The following is a 14,575-nucleotide window of genomic DNA, read 5'->3' as shown; positions in this document are numbered from 1 at the left end:
AAAATGTCACTCCCCGCCTTGGTAAAGGAAAGAGGATCATCCTGCTGGGGCTGCCCGTGGAGCTTGCTGGCCTGCAAGGAGGCTTTGGTGGAGAAGGGATGTGACGGTCCTTCTGAAGCTGCGTTTTTTGATTTGACACGTTTCTCAGAGCAGTGACAGGGCTGATAGTGCTGTTGTCAGTCAAAGTCATGTTTTTCTTTCTGGCTTACACAGCCAGGCACCAGGTCAGCAGTGAAAGAAAAACAGGCTCTGAGCAGCTACAGGCTAACTGGTGCACAGAAAGGCCACGGGATGTTTTGTAATGCAGTTGGCTTTACACAGCTAAATACCCCTGTTGTTGCTGTGGCTTGCATCATACCGTAGCTGTGAAGCACACGGGGAACTTTGTGGCAGGGTAAGCCGGTGAGATTGGCAGGTCACGCTGGTCCTGACAGTCACCAGAGTGGGTGGTCTAGCTGTGAGGCTGGGAGAGACCTGAGCACATGCTGACCGGAGACTGCTGGCCCCACTGGTGCTGGTCCCGCACCGTGCTGGTCCCACTTGCCACAGGACTGCCATGGGGGATGTGTGAATGCTGCATGCAGTGTGTTTTGTGAAACAGAGGCTAATAGCTCACAGCCACTTACATTTTGCAACACAAGGTAAATGAGCTGTAAAAATCAATGTACGCTTATTCTAAAACACCCATTTATAAACCCCCCAGAAAGACTGCAGGGTGCTGAGCACTGTTGGGGCAGTCCTTCATCAGTCCATTCCCCCGGTCCCAAGTGGCAGAATGCAGCCCAGCTCTGAGACATGTGGAGTAGCAGGGGCTGTGATGGACTGCCTGGGAGACTGCTCTGTTATACTTTGAGCTCTGCTCTTGGCTTCCAGAGGAGCTGATGATGTCCGGTGTCTTTTTCTGCATGCCCTCCTCCTGCCTTCTGTCACCTGGGGCTCACCCTAGTTTCATGGGCCCCGCAACACCCAAAGATACTTCTTTTTTTTAGGTATTCTTTTTTTTCTTTACTGTGTCAGTGCATATTGGCAAAGTAAATCAACTACTTCAAAAGGAAATTAATTTGTTTCCTGCCTTTACATGTTTGGCTCCCATCTTAGGGAGGAAGAAGGAGTTTCAAAGGTCATGAGGAATATAAATAGAATAAAATTCAGTAAAATACCTATCTGCCTTCAGTCCCTGAGGTTCTTATTGTATGAGGGTTAAAAGTGACCCAAGATGTTTTCTTACAGGGGATGGGGTGCTCTGGGATTGCTGCTAGAGGGATGTTCGCCCAGTTGGGGTAATTCAGGGTTCACCTGAGTGCTGTGTAGCTGGGGCAGCCCTGTGCTGGTTGGAATAGGGAAAGCCAGGCACACGGCCAGGGGTTTGAATGATGGGACTGCCAGTGCACTGTTTGTAGGTGCAGCTTTACTGCGTAGCTGTAGAGCTTTGCTGTCCAGCCTTGCTTCCTCTTAGGGTTGCTCAGGACTGTGTGTGGTCCTTATCTTCCCCATGCAGCTCATCACCACTAATCTCCTCTGCAGAGCCACACAAGGGGTGACTTGCAGGTCTGCCTCCCTTCTCCCAGCCCCTCCTGTCCAAACCACAGTTGTGGCTGCTCTGAAATTTCCTTCTGGATGTCTGGCCATCAAGTTATGCTCAGAATGGCCTTTAAAATGCTTCTAATTTGTCATCTGTTACAGCAGGAGCATTACTAGATCCCCAGATCTGTGTTCTTCAGCTCCCAGCTTGCTCTCTAGCTTCACTTGTGCTTGCTCTGTTTGGGTGTCTCACATGCTTCAGGTCACACCTCTAAAATATCTTGCTTATCAGTCCTCCCAGCTGAAATTCCTGACCAGGCTCTTATCTGTTGCTGCAGCATCCTCTTCTCTGTTCTTGGCCAGCTCTGTGTGCCATCACAGGTGTCTGCAGAGCATGCTGCTACCGAGGCTCTGGCCACCCCAGCCACAGTCCTGTTCCTTGCCCAGGTTTGCCATCTCCCCGTTCTCTTTACAATTTCAACAAAAGTTGTCTGCATTTCTCATCCTCACACCCCTGCTGTGTCTCGCTGTACATCCCTCACATTAGACTCTCTCTGTAGTTAAACCTACACCAACTTGTTTGCATCCTTCTGTGCTCCCCTTCTGGGCCAACACTTTCTGCTTGTCTTTCTGGCCAGCCATGTCTTCAGGTTACCTGTGCTCTGTGTTGGCTGGTGTGGTCTCATTAATTTCTTGCATACCTGCCACCACTCCTTCTATATTGCTATTTAAACTCTGGTTTCCCCGTAGGGAAGGAGCTTTGTGTGCATAGCTCTCAGATGGGTCCCTTCTCATGCTGCCTGTTCAAAAGCAGGCACCCTACCCCAAGTCTTGGCAGTGGGATGTGCCTGCCTGGCCCTGGCTGCCTTGGGGATATTCCCTTCCCTCTTCTGACTGTGCCTTTTTGATCACGTACTCCCAATTATTATTTTTTAGAAAAAAAAAATCCTAAATGAGACCAGTCATCCTTGTGCAGAAAAGGAGGAGGGATCCAGCAGCCTGGCATGCAGAACTCCCAGTAAAAATGTGCTGTAACAACTCTGGGTATTGGTAGGAACCACAGCCGCTTGCTATGCTAAAAAAGGAAAGGAAAGGCTGAAAATAGCATAATCCCAGGAAAGCTAGGACAATCGCTGTTGTTGATGTCAAGGATCTAAAATGAACCCACATTGGAAGCAAGTCAGGACTCTTAAAAGTAGAGCTGCTTTCATTCTGCAACCTGCTAATTTTTGAGAACTGCAAGAGAAATGCTTGCAAAGCTTCTTGATAACACAGAGCAAAGTGCAGTAACCTCCACTGGGATGGATCATTTACTGCCTGGGAAGAAAGCGAGCCTGAAAATGGGAAGGAATACACCAGAATTTGCTCTGTCCTGGTCCTGGTAGATCTCTTCTGCCTGTAACGTGGTGGCCAGCAGATGGCCACCAGCAGTAGAAAGGTCTTGGGGATTTTGCAGTTGTGAAGGTGGAGTTTTCAGCAGCCTGTGTGATCATGCCTTGTCCCATTGTGGTCACTTGTGATCCACGGAGATCTGGGAGAAAGCAAAGGGGGATCTTTCCCCAGCCAGCCAAGCTCTGTGGCCCTCCTCACCTGACAGTCATGCTGCTTTTTCTTTCTGAGAGAAAGAAACAGATTTGGGCACAGGTTTTTTATGTAAAAGAAAATGGATTTGTGTTACCTTCCTCTGCTGGGCCCAGCCCAACACCGTGGCCCCTTGGTTCCTGTCCTGCTTTGTCTGCTCAGGTGCAAAGCTTTCTGCTAGTTACTCAGTTTCCTTTTGCTTTTCTGTTCCTTGGTTTCTTAGTTGAAGTTATATGCTTTTTTCCTCTCTGTCATCATCTCAGTGAAAATACTGGGTGTGTGGGTGTTTGCGTTCCCCACTGAAGGCCCTGGTTGGGTGCCAGGCTCCCTGGTGAGCAGCACTGCCGCGGCCCGCTCAAGCCCCGAGGACAGCGCTGTACCCTTGAGAGCACCCTTTCTGCAGAGCTGTCTTGCACAGTCTTTTAGGCAGACCTGGGCATTTCAGATTTGATGTAAATCAGGAGTGAAACTCTAAAATGCCATGATTCTCCAAAAGGAACCAGAAGGCTGGGTTTTGGGACAGCTGCTCTTATGGCTTGGCCTGGCCACAGACCCCAATGCCCCAGTTTCCCATAGTCCCTGCACCAGTTGCAGAGGCCTGGATGTGTTTCTACTGAAGCTCAATCCAAGATGTGTTGGATCTTTATACTAAGCCAGACTACTTGAACCAATGTCCCTCTGTCTGCTAGCTGCTGCCTGTTCCTCGCTACTCCAGTGAAGAGCCCAGGCAGCTCCTGTATTTACTACTGCCTTCCCCTGCACATATCCTTCAGTTGTCTCTTCTCTTTCTCTTGTTGGTTGTTGAAAATATACTTGACACTCGCTAGCTCTATTTCTGTGAAGGTTTATGTGAGTTAAGTGTATGCACCAGGTGCATGCAGAATGCAGAGAGCACGTGAGAGCTTCCCAGCAAAGCAGTCCTGTTTTGCTAGTAGCTGTGCGCTCTGCGTGCTGCTGACTAATGCCCTCCCTTCCTTCCTGCAGTGGCTGAAGGATCCCGGTCCCCGCAATGAGAAGAGGACCCTTTTCTGTGACATGGTATGTTTCCTGTTCATTACTCCCCTGGCAGCGATCTCCGGCTGGCTGTGTCTGCGCGGAGCCCAGGATCATTTGCAGTTCAACAGCCGACTGGAGGCCATTGGACTCATAGCACTAACTATAGCACTTTTCACAATCTACATCCTTTGGACGCTGGTAAGTGTCTGCTGCCCAGGGCCTTGTTTCTATTCAAAAGGGAGATTGAAGTACTGGCTCACACCGCATCGGTGCGCCCGCCATTTCTGACTCCCCTTGTGAGAAAACCTTGGGCTCTTTCTTTTGAACGTCCATTTAGTTATCTTCAAATGGGAGGTGCTAAAGTTGCTGGCTGAGAATGAGAAACCATTTCCTGATCATCTGCTTTCCAGATTGACATGGGAGCCGTGATCCCTGGGGTGTCATGTGCCAGGGCACAGACGTGCCCAATCGTGGCTGGGGCTGGGTGGGAAGGTCTGGTGCTGGGAGCAGGCAGCAGTCCAGCTGTCCTGCCTCTTCCTATTTTCGAGAAGAAACACAAACTTAGTACCCAGGTGGTTTAGGGGAAAAATAAAATCTGGAAAATGTTTGACCCCTAGATAATCTGCTGTGCTGTCCCTCCGTGCTTTGTGCTGCCCAGCACGGGTTGGCTGTGCCCGAAGGAGGTGCAAACTGGCTGTTGGGGGTCTCTGTGGCCCCACAACTCAACAAATTCCTGCACAATATTTTTAAGATGTCAGTAGCACAGAAGGGTGTGTGCAAGGAACACCCCAGCCCTGGGGAGATGTCTGACTTCTCTCTCATACTGGGCTTTTGGATGCAAGCCCTGAGCCAAGGCTGAGTAGCCAGCCTGCCCTGGCCCGCTGCTGCAACGTTAGAGTGGTGCTGTCAGGGTCGGAGGCACCGGGGATTAGTGGGAACCTGCACTTGACACTCTCTGGGTGTTGAACTGAACCGATCTGTGCTGGGAAAGAGCTTCCTGCAGATGCCACACTTTCCATCTTTTTTTGACGTGCTGAATTAGGCAGCCAGGAGCTTGCAGCTTGGAGCGAATCCAGAAGAGCACAAAAGCAAATGTGAATTTGCTGTGTAGCACATCTGTGAGTGATCCCAGCTGAGGTCCCAGAGGAGCAGCTGGACTGGGGCACAGCTCCCTGCCCTGCCACTCCCCAAGCCCTTGGAGCTCCCAGGCCAGGGACTTCCTTCTAGTTCCCATTCAGTTCTTTTGTATTCTGTTGCTAGGTGGCTTTCTGGGTTTGGATCTTCATTTCAGCTCTCCTGTTCAAAGCCCTGTGTGTGCTCATGCCCTGTTGATACCCTTTTCCAGCTGCTTGCTGGGAAGCACCATTTTGGGAAGGGAAGAAGTGCAGTTGCTGGAGAAGAAACAGTGGGACCCCAAAAAGCTGGCAGTTCTGCGGGCAGTAGAAATGCCGCAGCCCATTTCCCTGACATCTCATGCTCCGATCTCTGAGGAACAGCTTTCCCTGGGGTTAGGATGTTCCTTGCAACTCTCCCACACAGACTCAGGTGCCAGAGGAGGGTGAGCTGGTGCTGCAGCCTTTGCTCCAGGGGTGTGCCTGCAGCGAGAGTGCCTGATCGGTGATGCTGGCAAAACATGCAGCAATTGCAGTGCACAGGGAGTGGTTCAGGGAAGTCTCCAGTGCTGCATGTATGTAGCGCATAAGGTTCATTTCTATAGAAAGCCAAGCTAAATTTGGAAACCTTATGAGGAAGTGCTTCCATCTTCTCTGTCTCAGGACTGATCTGGAGGAAACAGAAAAATGGGGTGTTTCTGTGAAATAATGAGTCCTCACTAAAATGTCGCTAGTTCTGTTGTGCTTCACCAGAGAAGGACTTACGTGAAGCCCCTTTTCACATTTACTGTATTCAACTGTGATTCTTCTGTGCCCCACGGGCTGTGTAGCACAAAGGGCCATTACATGGGTAGGTGGTGATGGTTGTAATCAGTGTTACGATTGTGAGAGGCCCTGGCCAAGGCTGTAACTCCTTCCTGTAGAGCAGGAGCTTTCCTTGAGCTTTACACCATTAGCTCCCCATTCACACACTGTCTCTGAAGACTGCAAGATGCATTTGCGTCTTGTTTATCAGAAAACCACCTTATTCCTAGTTTTCCCTCTACAACAGGGAAAAGGGGAGCGTACAGATCAATAAGCTAAATTACCTCAATGCCACAGCACAGCTCTATTTCTCATAGCAGATTTCTGAGACCTATCCAAAAGTAATAGGAATACTGACTTTTCCTTGTCAGCCATACTTCCTGGTACTTCTTACTTGCCAGCCGTTTCCTGTACTTTTACAGCGTACAAAAGCTTGGTTTTGATGAGTGGCTGACTGGATGCAGTATTTCATTTTCTTGCTCATAATTTCTGGGAAAACAAATAGGAGGGAAATATATTCTTGTTTTATTCCTTCCTTGAGAAATTCTAGAAAAGTTTTATTTCAGCGTGACGGAATCAGCAAGAGCTGTGAGCAAATCTGTAGTGGTGGTAACGATTGCAGAAGGACACAGCAAGGAGTCCAGCCTGCTGGGGAAGCACAGCTCAAAGCTCCCCCTTGCAGGGCTGCTCTGAATGACGGAAAACCAGCGGGAGACAGGCACCATCCGATGATGATCATCAAGTCTCGTTTATTGGCAATTAGCAAATATCTTTTATACCGTTCGTAAATTAGCTCATACCTATTTGCAAAAGCATAGCTCATCCTTGGCTGGGAGGTAGATGCCAACTCCTCCCATGCTTATCTCCTGTGTTCAGCCTTGCAATTAGCAGTTACTTGTTTCTCACACTCCTTTACCGGTCAACAACAGCTGGGCCCAAGGTCGCTCCGACCCTGAGCCTGTCCTTCTACTTCAATGCCCGCTTTCTGCTAGCCGTTCCCGGGCTAGAGTTTCCCACATCTCCCCCTTTTTCTTTTGTTCCTTGAGAAAGGAACACGGCACTCATACTTCTTTCCATCATTTGTTGCATACATTGCGATATACAAGGGACATACATTAATACAATAATAAACAGTATAAATATTATTAATCCCATCTGCAAAATACTCTTGATCCCATTGCCAATGCCCATCCATTAAACAAGCTGTTAAACCAATGCCATGGATCATCCTGTCTTACAGAGTCTACATCTAGTAATAAGTCAGATAATGCCTTTGATGTGGCATTTGTTTGCTTAGCTAGCCAACACCCTAGCTTGTTTAATGTCGTGAGGCTTTGAGCAGCACCAACTCCAGGAGCCAAGAAGGAAACAGCTATGATCTTTGTAGGATTCCAAAATTCAGCTGTAGAGTCACAGTTATCCTCAAACTTATGAGTGCTCCTTTCTCTTCTCATCTTTCTATGATGTTGATAAATCATTGAAGTGTTAGGGGTAAGAAACGTTAGGCGACCTATAGAGCAAGGCCCTCCCTTTATATGTGACGGGATGCCAGGCCAAGCCCGATCTCCACAAATTAAAAACAAACCTGCAGGTAGCGCAATAGGCATATTGTTAGAGCGTGATATATTTACAGAGGTATAGTTACACCAAGCAGTAGCATTAAGAGAGCCCGCAAGGGCAAGCTCTTGTGGTTCTGGGCCTACGGGGAGTACATCATCCCAGATATCATACTCAACAAACACCGAAGGGGCGTCACGCCACTTAAAGGGAAGCTTCCGAGTTATATTATGCTGCTGTTGCAGCTCCGCTACGGACTGGGTAAAAGTCATAAAGGTTGCATTACTTAAAGGCACCCCAATAAGACATGTGACAAATGGGGAGTCAGGCGTTGCTAGGCTGGCACAAAAGCTAGTTGTATTCAATGATCTAGCTAGCGTGACCCAGATATTTTCTCGTGGGTCAAAAACGTTAGGTACAAAGGCAGTGCTACATACACTTAAAAGGGCTAATACCCATAATTTCTGTTCAGCAGAGCTCATTATCAGTCCGCCTTGTATTCTCGGTCGAAACCAGACCAAACCTCGGGCGCTATGCACCCTCTGGGACCTTTGTTCCTCCTGGACCGTGGTTATTCACTGGTGAGTGCTGCACAGCGCTCCTCTGGGTTCCTTCCGCTGATCCCAACCGTTCAGGTGCCGCTTCGGCTGGTGCCGCGGTGGGCAACTGTTCTGCGTCGCGCTGTGTGGGGGAGGTGGCGGGTCTGGCACATCTAGCTGGAATCCATTGCGGCCCTGTAGGGGTAGAAACACAGAGATACCCCCTCCCCCAATATAAAACCTCCACAGGCCCTGACCATACACCCGTATGCGGGTCTTTGTATTTGACCCAAACTCGGGGTAGCTCCCGTTCGTCTTTTTTCTGTCTATAGTGAACGATGACAGCAGGCACTCCCTCAGAGCCAAATACACACAAATAGTTTAACACAAACAGTGCTTTTACCAGCCGCTCTTGCGGGTCTTTTATATCTGCATACTTTTGAACATAGGTTTTCAGCAACCCATTAGCTCGTTCCACTATTGCTTGACCCGTTGGGTTGTGAGGGATACCTGCAATGTGTTGTACTGACGCACCCACGCAGGAGGGTTATCGTGTTCTGCAAATAGGCATAAGTGATTTAATACAAACAAAACTTTTGCACAAACAAAACTTTTGCCATTCCAACACCCTTATCTTCCCCCCCTTTTTCTTTTTGCACTGAGTAAGTGCACCCAAAATGTGAGTAGAACCATGGAGTATGGGGAGATCGATGGGGAGATCGGGGTCCAGGCGGTCTACTGCTCTCTGGACGATCTCGGAGCTAAGACGTTGTATCATAGTGTGTTGTTCAGCAGTCGGTCGGACCGGCGCGGCAGGGTCAGTGCCCTTTAACGTTGGGTGAAAAACTGAGAGTCACTGATGCGCCACCCGAGGTATTTCCATACCGGTGAACGTTGAACCTTCTCTGCTGCTATTACTAGGTCGTGTAGCTGGAGCTGTTGCTGTAAATATAATTCTTGCTGTGCTGAGAAAGGTTGTACTTGCGCAAACAAGATGTCATCCATGTAATGGTAAATTATAGTGTCCGGCCATTGCTGCCTCACTTCTTTCAATGCAGCATCTACAAAGAGTTGACACAGAGTAGGGCTATTCTGCATGCCTTGTGGCAATACTGTCCACTCGAAGCGTAAGTCAGGACCCTCTCTGTTGATTGCCGGTAACGTAAATGCAAACCGCTGGGTATCCTGAGGATGCAGCTTTGTAGTAAAAAAGCAGTCCTTTAAGTCAATAATTAGTAAATGCCAGTCAGTTGGTAGCATGGCTGGATTTGGAAGGCTAGGCTGTAAAGCTCCCATCGCTTGCATTTGCTGATTCACTGACCGTAGATCATGTAACAGCTTGAGATGTCCTTGATCTAATTGTTGTTTTATTAATATACGGGCTTGTTGTAGACTTTCCCGTTTGAGCGGTCACTGCCCGACCCATACTGGCTCTGCTGTGAGCCATGTCAGTGGGATTGGGAAAGTCCATGTGGCAGTGACCCTCTTTGGTTACTGTTGAGAGTTTTTGGCTGGACCCAATGGGGCGAGAGCGGCACAAACTTGTTGCTGAACGCGTACCATTCCCTGCCCAACTTCCCTTAATGCTTCAACTAACATAGCTCGGGGGCCGGGAGGTACCCGACTCATGCGTTCAAGCATCACCTCAATGCCTGCGTCTAGGGGAAGTGTAATTAAAATGCTTTTAGCAGCATGGTTGGAGTTTTCCATAACACATTGACGCAGCAATGGGCCCTTCATAAAAATTTTCCAATCAAGAGGATTATGGTGTGCTAATAAATTTTGATTGTTAGCAGGGTCCGGTTGATAGATGACAGGGAAAGCCTGAGCTAACAAATCGGCGGTCTCTAGGTCCCCGTTCTGTAATGCCTCTAACCCGATTTTCCGCCAGTCAACCTGGCTACGCACAGCAGGCACAGAACGGTGACTAGACAGCGTGCTCGGCTTATTTTCCTCCACCGGAGAGACTACATCACATAAATTTTCAATATCTTCACCTCCCTTTCCCAAGCTTATTCCTCCTCCGCTAGTTTCTACAGATGTAGATTTATCAGGGGCGGGAGGGGGGGGAATAAGGGGTTTTCGAGGTACGACAACTGGGATCCCCGAGAAGGGAGGTGAGAGATTGTCTAAGCCAATTCCAATCTTTCCAGCATTGGGGTCACAGTTGTCTAGCCGATCAGAGGCGGCTGTTGCTAATCTTTTTTCAGTTTTATATTTTTTCATACAGTTAATCACTTCCCGCCAAGGTTTCATTAGCTTTTTCGCTGTCTTATCGTCATCTATCACCAAATCCCACAAACAATCACCATAGGCTCTCCACTCCTCTACTTCAAAAATCGACTCCGGTTCTTTAAAAAACCCTTTCGCTTTACCCACTGCAACTAATCCTGACAAGTCTTTTAACTGACTTACTCCCCGCTTTTCTAAAAAGCGCTTTAATAATTCGAAAGCTACCTCGACCTCCATCGCCCGATGTGAGGAAAATCAGCGTCTTTGTACGGCTCTCGCTCCCGGGTTAGCTTCAACTGAGGAAAGCGGATCCCCTCTTGAATCCCGAGGTTGGATCCAGGCCGGAGGGTCGGGACGTATCAAAAATGATGCATAAATCGACTCCTCTTTGCCCCCTGGCCACCGTCTGCCAGTGCATCTCCGTCTCTCACTGATGTATCCGAAATAATCCTTTTCAGGTGTGGGTTACTAAAGTGTCCCTTCTCGCATCCCCAGCTTATCAGCAACGGTAGTTCTTTGCGTAGATCTATACCCTTAATGCTACGCCTTTCTAAGAGGGATGTAAAGAAATCATATGCTGCTTGCCTCTGCGTTGTGCTCGTCGGCGCCGTTGCAGCTCCCAAGGTCTCGGCAGCACGTATCGGCTGAGCCCACCTATGTGGTCGCCCAGGGCACGCAGACTGAGCCCACCTATGTGGTCGCCCAGGGCACGCAGACCAGCTGCGCTGTCTGTTTTGCCGTCCCTCTGCTTGCAGGACCCGAACCCTACGCTGGACCGTCCGTGGTATCACGTCGGGGTCACCATTTGACGGAAAACCAGCGGGAGACAGGCACCATCCGATGATGATCATCAAGTCTCGTTTATTGGCAATTAGCAAATATCTTTTATACCGTTCGTAAATTAGCTCATACCTATTTGCAAAAGCATAGCTCATCCTTGGCTGGGAGGTAGATGCCAACTCCTCCCATGCTTATCTCCTGTGTTCAGCCTTGCAATTAGCAGTTACTTGTTTCTCACACTCCTTTACCGGTCAACAACAGCTGGGCCCAAGGTCGCTCCGACCCTGAGCCTGTCCTTCTACTTCAATGCCCGCTTTCTGCTAGCCGTTCCCGGGCTAGAGTTTCCCACACTGAAACTGCAGGGCCAGCTCGTGCCTCTGAGCCAGGCTGGTTCAGGTCCCATCCAGTCTTTGCATCCTCTCCTGTCTCCCTCTGGGTGGACAAGTCTCCCAGGCCACAGCGTTGTCAGAAGAAATGAGTCCAACCGATGTCCTGTTGTTGCAGACCAAGGCAAGAAGGCTTTTGCAAAGGGCAGAAAAGATCCACTGGGATCTGTGAGATGGGAGGAGGCTAGCTGGATTCAGCCACTTGAGGCTGGTCCTGTTGAGAACCCCTTGTTTCACCCAGACAAGGTGCTCGCTTCAGCCTGTGGCTAGGGTGAAGGGGTGAGTTGTGGTTCCTCCCTGCCACAGCTCACTGCCCTGGTAACCAAACCCAGCTGAGCAAATTGTCCCCCTCTCGGTGCTGCCCAGAAAGCCCCTCTGGCTGTGCCACGCTCAGCCTCGTATTACCAGGAATTAATTGATTCCTCATCAAAAGCTCAGGACATGGAGTGCCCCAAACTGTTTCAGGGTCAGTGCAGTCTCTGTTGGTCGGGGGTGCTGGTGGATTGGCAAGGAATATGCGGCAAGCACGCAGAGGGCAGGTGGGTGACCGTGTCTTCTCACGTGCTGACTTGTGACAGGGGCTTGGTAACCAGAGCGATGCATTATCGCCCACCAGGTTTCGTTCCGCTACCACTGCCAGCTGTACTCGGAGTGGCGAAGGACCAACCAGAAGGTCTGCTTGATGATCCCAGCCTCACGGAGCCCTCACCCTGTGTCCCACTCCCTCGTCTCTGCCAAGCTCATGAAGAAGACAGCAGATGAAACCACCGTCTGAGCCATCCCTCGGCCGTTGCGCCACGTGGCTGCTGGGGCAAGGGCAGCCCTCTGGGGCTGGCAGAAGCGAAGAGGGTTGGGTGTCCCCGCACATGCAGGAAACGCGGCAACTGTGGAGGCACTGGAAAGCAATCATCCCACCTGAAGGGACTTTGCAGTCAGCACGTACTTTATGCTATGGCAAACAGACAGATAATTAATGTCTGTCATGAAATGGCCCAAAAGAGCCAGATGGCAGAATATGCCTGTCTGCAGGGACACTTTCCTATGACTAAATACCATACATGGAAAATATCTCCCTGTATATATATAAAAATATTATTTTTTAATGGCTCTGCATATTGTGTTTCAGTCCTTTTGTGTTGCTGTTCTAAGCTTCAGTATAGAAGCTGGCAGCCTGAGCTCATTCAGAGGTTAAATCTATGCCTTTTCTCCAAAAGAGCATATAAAGAACACTTTTCATCGACCGTTCTTGAAAGTCCCCTTCTCCTTTGCACTAAATTGGTTTTGATAACACTGCAGCAGCCTTTCCCATTACTCTTTGGTCTGTTTCGTGGTGTTGATGTCCTTTATAGACAGTTGTGTGTTTTTAATAATTATTATAATCCCAGAAGGAGTAAAATGATGTAATACTGAATGGAGACATTTTGTATTTGTACTGTAACTTTGAGAATTTCAAAATAAGTTTCAAAATGAGAAAATATCTTCCTGTGCAGCTGTGATCTCACTAAACGCTTTCCTTGCAGATCCTGGCTCATCCCCAGGGCTTGGATGCACTCAGCTCTTGGTGTGTCTGGCAAAGGTAGATGGAGGATCCGAGGGTGGGAAGTGATGGCGCGTACTAGCTAAACCGACCATTGCCTTTTGTTTTTAAAAGATTCAGAAAGGACTTTTCCTGACCCTAAAAGGTGAGAGCTGGAGTCTCTGTTTGCTGATGTCCTTTCACCATCTTGAGGCTGGACCTCTCGTAGTATTGGTTACACGCAGACCTTACGGGACAGGCTGCGCTCTGCAGCCACTCAGCAGGATGCAGATGGTCTCGGCTGTCTCCGCACACCTTATTTGCACATGCCTCAGCAGCAGCTGGAGGAGCTGCTGTGATTTGGTTCACCCCTGAAAGCACTGCCTGCCTGTTACATGTCCTCTAGTGAAACACCCCAAGTTTGCTGGTTCCCAGAGAACAGGCCCTGGGTCCCTTCTCCTGCAGGGCCAGCCTTCCTCAGCTAATGAACCCCTCTGTCTTGGAATGCCCAATCTGCCAAGGGTCTCCCTGAGTTTGGCTTTAGTCCTTGCCACTCTCTGCCTCCCCACCCTGCCAGCCGATGCCTCTGCTTGGTGCTGTGCTTTCCTGAGCCCCGTGAGTGGAGCAGGCTGTAAGGACGCCAGCATTGGCACTGCTCTGGTGAGTGCTCCAGAGGTGTGTGCAGCTGCTTGGCGCGAGCCTTGGCTCTCGCTCTCGTCACGGTAAGGGCAGATAGCAGGGAGGAGGCCGGCTGTAGGGTGTCTGTGCTCTTACAGCGGGTGGTGGTAGTCATGCACTATGTCCTTCCGCTTCTTTGCTGAACCCAAGTGGATCAGTCCAATTCCCTGCTGGATCGAGCCCTGTAATTCCTTGAATTCAAAGCGCCATGTGCCATTCCTCTTTCTCTAGCTGGAAAGCAGGATGCTTTTCTTTATGTGTCCCGGTCCCTGACCTTATGTGCTGGTTTTGGCTGAGAAGGGGTCAATTCTCCTCACTGTGGGGGTCGGCTACCTTTCCAGCTTCCCCACTCCACCGAGTGGCGGGGGGCTGGGAGGGGCAGGGCCATGGTGGGGGCGGCTGACCCCGACTGGCCAATGGCAGGTTCATTCCATACCATGTGACACCATGACCAGTATATTGAGGGGGGGCAGTTTGCGGCTAGGAGGAAGGCGGGTGGTGAGTGGCTGTGCCGCGTGCAGTTTGTTTTGGCGGTTCATTTCCCTCCCCCCCCGGGGCTTTGCGCCTCTCATTGTTCTCCTTTACATTGCATTTCTGTTGTTGTTTCTTAATTTTAATTATTAAACTGTTCTTATCCCAACCCACGAGCGTTACCCTTCTGATTCTCTCCCCCATCTACCGGTGGGGGAGTGAGCGAGCGACTGTGTGGGGCTGAGCTGCCGCTAAACCACAACAGTCTTTTTGGCGCCCAACATGGGGCTCAAGGGTTGGAGATAACAACAGCTGCTGGTCACAGCACCATGTTGTCCTTTTTGCAGTTGGTGTTAAAGATTGGTGTTGGCTTGTTTAGTCTGCTGTGTTCAACATTTTGCC

The 14,575-nt window shown here is 49.7% G+C and overlaps 2 protein-coding genes across 8 annotated transcripts in view; one reads left to right on the top strand and one right to left on the bottom strand.

Annotated features, from left to right (window-relative positions):
- Positions 1-12,923, top strand: part of MARCHF2 (membrane associated ring-CH-type finger 2) — a 49,125-nt gene extending 36,202 nt beyond the window's left edge. For all 7 annotated transcript variants that reach the window (XM_064469573.1, XM_064469574.1, XM_064469575.1 and 4 more), the window contains 2 exons: positions 4,087-4,296; positions 12,125-12,923. In XM_064469573.1, the coding sequence (XP_064325643.1) occupies positions 4,087-4,296; positions 12,125-12,283 (369 nt within the window). In that variant the 3' untranslated portion in view covers positions 12,284-12,923. The remainder of the gene's footprint in view (positions 1-4,086; positions 4,297-12,124) is intronic.
- The window catches only part of LOC135316365 (lon protease homolog, mitochondrial-like), a 38,779-nt gene that overhangs the window by 5,148 nt on the left and 19,056 nt on the right, over positions 1-14,575 (bottom strand).

This window comes from Phalacrocorax carbo, chromosome 19 (genome assembly GCF_963921805.1).
Source record: "Phalacrocorax carbo chromosome 19, bPhaCar2.1, whole genome shotgun sequence".
Taxonomy (NCBI): domain Eukaryota; kingdom Metazoa; phylum Chordata; class Aves; order Suliformes; family Phalacrocoracidae; genus Phalacrocorax; species Phalacrocorax carbo.
This window is presented reverse-complemented; position numbering and strand designations above follow the sequence as displayed.